This window comes from Cydia pomonella, chromosome 5, assembly GCF_033807575.1.
Source record: "Cydia pomonella isolate Wapato2018A chromosome 5, ilCydPomo1, whole genome shotgun sequence".
Classification (NCBI taxonomy): domain Eukaryota; kingdom Metazoa; phylum Arthropoda; class Insecta; order Lepidoptera; family Tortricidae; genus Cydia; species Cydia pomonella.
In genome coordinates, this window is record NC_084707.1 from 10,237,013 (window position 1) to 10,244,448 (window position 7,436).

The following is a 7,436-nucleotide window of genomic DNA, read 5'->3' on the forward strand; positions in this document are numbered from 1 at the left end:
CTGGTCAAGATTACATTATTTTTCCTAAGTTTCAAGGAAATGCCGGAAATAGCATCTGTCGCAGTTATTAAGCAAAATTACGATTTGACGTCGAAATATTCCTTAAGTGTGAAGAGCATAAATTGTAGCATGTCATATCACGAGTGGGTTAGGTAATTTATTGAAAGGTGCGCTTTGAAATCGCGTTTATTTGTGCGCACGCGCCGGCGTCGACGCGCGACGTTACAAATCAAGCTTATCGGCGCGGCGACTCGGCCCATTGCCGCCGTCGGCCCTAAATCTAGACAGATCTAGGCTCACAACCACAACACCCGGCGCGTCTCCATGCACGTAAGCTTGCATAACCTAGGAACTGATCAATCGCTTATCGCCCCAAAGGTTACAAACAATAAGAAATACATAAATAATAGCAACTAGTTCTTCGTAAACGAGGTCAGAACGGTGTCGAAACTCATTCGTGTTATCTGCAAGCCGATCATTTATAACTAATAGAAAAGTTCAAAGTTCTATTAGGCTATTAGGTGTGAACTCTAATTGGTACGGCATATCGCAGGTCGATCTGAGATTAGATAATCACGATGCAAATAGGAACAGAATTAATTAATGAGAATGCATTGGATTGGTGAAGGCGCACGTGCCGCGGCGGTGGCGGCGCGGCCAATCACGGCGCGTCGCGCGCGCACGCAGCACATCTCTGTTGTCTCTAATTGGCACTCGTGCGTGTACTCATGTGAATGTTAGTCTCTTCGCGACTGCTAACGACAAAATACTCGCCGGTGTTAACTAATGCACCATCCACCTCATTTGCTCCCACTGGCTCTTATCTGTCTCGACGGTGCTATCTTAAGTAATTAGTTTTATTAAGGCCTCCACTTAGCTGATTCTATCTGATTACTATCTTTGATATACTCTTGAGATCTCTGTATATAAGCCATATAATCCATGGATAACTAGAATTTAAGTACAGGTGTTTGTATTATTGTGGCCTGCTTAATACCTGCGGAGCATTCAATAATCATAGAACACATATGCCAAAAAATGCATGATTATAATTAAAAGATATATGAACTTAAATAAATTTTCCAAAGACACCTTGCACGTGAAAATATCTGGAGGATTGTATCGCAGTTCCAAGCATTTCCGCAGAAAAGTTCCGATATCTAAATGTTTGAGAAACGTGCATTTGCCTGACAGGGTCAGAGGTTAACTGCGGAGATTGTGATCGTATTGGACAACTTTCTTACTGGCCAGCTACACGATAATGACATTACGTTTGATTGGGACAAAATTAGATATCGCTTGTGTCACAAAGACATTGACCTGTGTCACCTTACATGAAACATTTTAGGACATTTACCTATTGGTACTTATTAAATTTATCTTACAAATTCGTATTTGACGTGTCAGTGGTAAGTGGTAATTACAGGTAGAAACCATGTAAGAATAAGTATACCTATTAGAATAAAAATATCTACATCGCAATCATCCCGACTAATATTATAAATGCGAAAGTATCTATAAGTCTGTCTGTCTGTCTGTCGGTTAGGCACCTCTTCACGTTTAATCCGCTAAACCGCTAAGTCAGTTTGAGGGCCGAGAAACAGGATAGTTTTTATCAATCATCATCATTATCCCACCAGGAATTCGAATTTAGATCAGTAAAGACAGCGAATTTTCTTTAAAATTTTGAAACCATGGTACTTGTCAAACCTAACACACCTCCGATTAAATTCTTATATATTTTAAAGTACCCTTTTTTATATCTATGTGTAATAAAAACTAGCAAGATAAAATTAATTGGAAAATACAATAATATCTTCACTTGCATGTCACTGTCATTAGTTACGTTTGAAAAATACGATAAGTAACTAAACTAGACTACCTTATTTAGTAATTCAATCACTATGGAGCAGTAGCAAGTTTTAGTGCAAATTAATATATCTACGTTATGAATATAACTGGCGGGCACGGAGGCGTTTTGAGTAATCGCTTGTAATATTTTTTTAAATAACACGAAATAATAATTGGGTACGATTATAAAACTAGCTATTGCAACATTGTAAGAGCATGTGTAATAGCTTATATCTCAGAATGAAGGGATTTAGCCGGGCACGGGTAAGCGGGAGCAGAGCAGCCCGGTGACCTCGTGGCCGGGTGACCGTCGGCCTGGCGCCCACCGTCTAATGCCTCTCTGTCCGACCCACATCCGTGCCCGCTAACCGCCAACCTATTGTCTCCGATTAACTCGCTGCGGCTATAAATGATTACAAGCTTTGTTTACTACAAATTTATAGTGCCGCTGCACATTGTTTTAATTGTATTTGCTAGCAATATGTTGTAGGCGCGTTTGGTTTTATTAGGAACCCGTACTTATTGGTAAGACTATTCTTATTGGAATATAGTGCCAATTGTCACATATACTAATTTCATATAAGAATTTAAAGATAAACATCGGTGATTATAGACTTTGGTTTGAGGCGCTCGATCACACTCGCGTGACCAACTGAATGAAGGCTTCGTACAAAGTCGGTGCCTCCGCGGCCGAACGTAAAATTTGCCAGATCATTAAATTCCTAGGCATATCATGAAATGCCTTCGTTGTATGATCTGACTAGCCACCACACGCCATATCGTTAAAACCTTCACGTTTGAAGATTTTCTTAGCGACGTTTAGGTATATCGAATAAGTAGGGTGTCCGAAGCTTCAGCAAATAAAAAACCGGCCATGAGCATGTCGGACCATGCTCAGTGTAGGGTTCCGTAGTTACCCGTCCGTCGCCATCGCCATAGACCTTGAACGGGAGCTATTAGCCTTTAAGTAGAAGGTGCTAAGCGCGTGATTGCGTATGTGTGCGTGCGTGCGTGCGTGCGTGTGTGACGTGGGACGGACGGACGGACGGACAGACGGACGGACAGACGGACGGATGGACGGACAGCGGAGTCTTAGTAATAGGGTCCTGTTTACCCTTTGGGTACGGAACCCTAAAAAGAAAATAAAAGTCATGTCAATCAAACAAAAGATGATGATTGGTTTTTAGGGCTCCGTAATCTACTAGGAAACCTTATAGTTTCGCCATATCTGTCAGTCTGTCTGTCTGTCCGAGGCTTTGGTTTGGTCCGTCGTATTTGTTAGTGCTAGAAAGCTGAAATTTGGCACGGATATATAATTCAATCAATCCAACAAAGACGTAAATTAAAAAGTATAAAAATTTTTTTTTAGGGTACGGTACTTAAAGTGATACGTAAAGTGGGGATGTAATTTTTTTTCGGTACAACCTATACTTAGTGTGGGATATTGTTGGATAGGTCTTTCATGAGTTTTATAAAAAACACGTTATAATCCGACAACTGAACATCAGACCATCATTCCCTCATCATTTCCTGAGGATGCCTCGTAGAAAGGCGAAACACGTGTCGAGTTTTGTACTTTTGGGAACATCCATTGCATGTAAAAATACGCAAACAAGTATAACGGGTTGGCACTGATTGTCTAGCACGTTATCTTTTCGCGGATTAGCAAAGTAATATTTTTGTTTTGAATTACATAGAATGGATTTCCGCAAAGTAACCCATGATTCTATTCATTATTTAGAAATATACGTATATTTCTTTATATAATCGAGTGGTAGAGGGCTAAAAGTGTATACCGAGATTTTTTTTCATTATTTTTCCCGTATATAAAAAAAATGATATCATTTCGCTCCACCCTAATGCCCATACATCTATTATAGATCGTGTCCTTCACGAAAACGCGTGCCTTGACTCGTATTGTCATGTTATTAAAGGTTCAATTTGACAAATCTGCGCGTCATCGTGGATGACACGAACTATACTTTAATTACTGATTATGCAAATTTGCCTCGTCTTATTTGGTTTCGTCGCAGTCCATATTAAAAGTACAGTGCTTGACTCGGATGAACGGCACCATTTTATCCCTTGGTTAACAATCTACTATACTATTCTAATACCTCCCGTTTAGCCAATTGTGCCGGCAGGTTAACTACGGAACCCTACACTGAGCATAGCCCGACGTGCTCTTGGCTGTTTTTTTTTATTTGTACCCATCAATATGACCGGGAATTCAGTGTAAGTAGGTACTTTAGCCGTGATTTTGTTTCTGTAGTGAGATATTTAGGGTTAGCCCGGTTATTACCTATTGTTTTCCCTTTTATGGGTACCCTAGCCAAAATGGCAAAAACGGAACCGGTATAATATGTAGTTTCATCATGTTCGTCCATGCCACAGCCATTTTACTGGGAAATTTGTAATGTACTGTATTTTATATGCCACTACTTAGTAATGTAGTTAAATTGATAAAAAAAGTTGAATCGGCTATGACCACAACGATCGGTTTGTATTTCAAACAAAACGTGGAACCCCATCAAATACAACAGCGGCCTGGGCCCTGCCAGCCCTAAGTTTCATTCCCAAACTTTCTATTGTTTGATTTTGTAGAACTTTCCCACGTTTGTATTGAGTGGGAATCGAAGTAAGAGGGTGATTAATAGAAAATAATTAATTCATTTTCAATGTAGTATACTTTATTTTTCTCTGATTTAGAGGTAACAGAAAGGAACGCAATTCAGCAGTTGGCTTAAATTATAGCCTCATGAGTAGATGTCGCATGTTTTTATATAGTTTTAATTTTAATAATACCGTCTTATAAACATACTGCTATAAATTTCATGAAATATATTATTGTATTATAATTAAGGCACTTTGTACATGGCTTAGGATACGAATATATTAAACAAGTGTATGACACTCGGCAAATGCCACATGACTAGCGAAGCCGCTGGTATGGCGGCGAGATATCTCTGTGATATCAAACTTATCCTAACTTACAATAATTATCGTATGCAATATATATTGGTCCCTTACAGCACTTGTAACAAATTACTTAAATCTAGTATTTACAAATAATCTATGCACACAATTTGTTCTCAAAACATTTAAAAGTTAAATAATTAGAAATATTTAAGGATAGTTTTAGATTTTTAGAGGTGATAACAGCGAGTGATAGTAGTTTGAAAACGAGATCTCAACTTCTGCAAATACGGCTAAGTCAGTCTTTTCAGTAGGCATGAATGGTCGGCGTCGGCTGGTGCGGCTGGTGCGCGTGCGCCGCGGGCAGCGCATCGGGCCGGTATTCGAAGGGCGGGCTGCCGGGGCTGCCGCACCCACTCTCCAAGTGTTTGCTCAGCAACGACATCCGGGAAAATGTCTTGCCGCACCCAGAACACGAGTACTTCTTAACATCAGAGTGCGTCTGCAGGTGAGCCCGCAGGTTCGATCTGTCGGCGAATGCTCGACGGCAGTGGTGGCAAGAAAACGGTTTTTCTCCAGTGTGGGTGCGAATGTGACCCTGGAGGAGCCACGGTCTAGAGAAAGCCTTTCCACACAAATGGCACTTGCAGGGCAGTGTGTGCGTACGGATGTGCATCTTGAGGGCTCCCAGCGAAGTGTATACTTTTGCGCAATACTTGCAGCTGAAGGATTTGCGTGCGAGACTTCCCTCGGCGGCCGCGCAGTGATATTGCTGATGCTTAGAAAGACCGGAGTACGTGGAGTAAGACTTTGCGCAGTCGGGACACTGGTAGCGAGGGCGTCTCTGGCCGGACAGAGATACTCCGGAGTCTGAAGATACTGAGCCGGGCGACCGAAGATCTTCGGGACATGGAGGAGGCGAAATAGAAGACGGTGGGGACGCAGGCGAATATCGAGAATAAAGGTGAGAATGGACCGGCGGTGATAGGGAGGGCGCGGTAGGGTAAATTTCTTCCATCGGGTAGGGGGCGTAAAGTGCGGGTAGATAGGCGTACTGAGGCGTGGGGCGTGCCAGTTCCATCGGCGCTGGAGTGGGTTCGAGGCGAGCTCTGCAGGCGGCGAGGTAATCCAGCTGGTGCTGGGGCCACTCGCGGGGCTCCGTCTTGACAGCGGCTGTGGCCACTGGCGACGACGCCTTATTCGGGTAATTGCCGGTCTTCGATAAGTCTTCTGGTTTCGTACTCAGGTTTTCTGGTTCATCATTTTCCGAAACACCTAACGACAAAAGAAATGTATTTTTAGTAAGGAATGATCATAAAAATATCAGTAAGTAATGACAATTTCTACTACTAATGCAAATTTTTTTCTGAGACATAATGTACTACTAATTAAAAAAAAAAACAGAGATTTTAATTGTATATGACAATGAAATACAAACATGAATTGTTTCAGTAGTATAATTGTCTATACGAATAACCACCCAGGATAATTTATTTAATGGTATCGCTAATTAGTTATAATATGACTGAGAGTATGTCGTAATTTTGAGGAATATTATAAAGTACTTACAAGAAGGATAGTCATAATAAAGTGTAGTGGCGAGGTGGGCGGGGTGCGGCGGCGTAGTGGGCGGTGTCGCCGGCCGCTCCTCCCGCACCAGCACCGGCCGCTTCTTCAGCGGACAGTGCGCATATTTTTTCGTCATCATTGCGCGAGAATTTTGCGAATCCTCAACGAGCATCTTCACTTTTTCACAAGCACTTAACAGAGTTTTTTTTCTTAAACGTCCGGGAGAAAATCGTATCACAAGTTCACAAATGTAACAGTCCAAAACATGTACGTTGCGCCGGAGTCGTAATAGCGGAGTCGTGTTCGGGACGCGAATGACGTGTGCGCTCGTCGCCGTCCGGAGCTCGGGTGTGGTGCGGTGAGGGAAGGCCGCGCTTTTATGCGCTCCCCGGCAGCGGCGACCAGGTGGCGGCGGGTAGTCCGCGCACGTGCGCTGCGCCCAATCGGCGGCGGGCGCGGGGCCGCGGCCAATAGCGGCGCGGCGCGGCGCGGGGCGGCGGCGGCACCTGCGCCGCCGCACCCGGCGAGCTGCCTCTCGTGCGATATGCCCAGCTTCAGCACCGGTGTGCAGCCACATACCCACACACCAGTCACCAGTTTTTTGTCCATCCTGAGGTTAAGCACCTTTGAACTGCGCATTCGTGTGCTCTTTAGGACGGATCCAATTTCCTAATGAACTTTTCGTCAGTTAGTATAAGACATGTTAGCAATATTTAACAATGGGGTTTTTAATATACTTAAGTATGCCACTGATTTAAAACGCTTGGATTTTCCTATTTATTTCTCTTTCCAATATTTTAGGTTACAATATAAGTTGTTGAATACTTTGACATTAATTTAATTAAAGTTGGTACAGTCTAAAAGTATATAAACTTAAACTATACAATACCTACATAATGTAGAACTTCCATAATCAAGTATCTGGAGGTACCTACTTGATTATGATAGTTATATTGTATTGTATAGTTTAGGTGTATATATATAGTTCTACCTTTGTTAAGTTACTATTACTTAGTTTATTAAGTACCTGTATACATGGAAATGTACTATACGTACAAACCTTACCATTTCCATAATCCAACTCATAAGACTAAATAGGG

At 42.2% G+C, this 7,436-nt stretch overlaps 1 protein-coding gene across 1 annotated transcript; it reads right to left on the minus strand.

Moving 5' to 3' along the window:
- Window positions 1–4,079: 4,079 nt before the first annotated feature.
- Window positions 4,080–7,090, minus strand: LOC133517698 (protein escargot-like). Its single transcript, XM_061851067.1, has 2 exons — window positions 6,337–7,090; window positions 4,080–6,042 (listed from the first exon to the last, which is right to left on the minus strand). The coding sequence occupies exons 1-2, from the start codon at window positions 6,911–6,913 to the stop codon at window positions 5,075–5,077; spliced, it is 1,545 nt and encodes a 514-aa protein (XP_061707051.1). The 5' UTR covers window positions 6,914–7,090; the 3' UTR covers window positions 4,080–5,074.
- Between the last annotated feature and the right edge of the window lie 346 nt (window positions 7,091–7,436).

Coding starts and splice junctions, on each gene's coding strand:
- LOC133517698 (XM_061851067.1), bottom strand. CDS start 6,913: ATGTGGCTGCACACCGGTGCTGAAGCTGGGCATATCGCACGAGAGGCA. Junction 6,043..6,336: donor TTATTATGACTATCCTTCTT/GTAAGTACTTTA, acceptor TTTTGTCGTTAG/GTGTTTCGGAAAATGATGAA.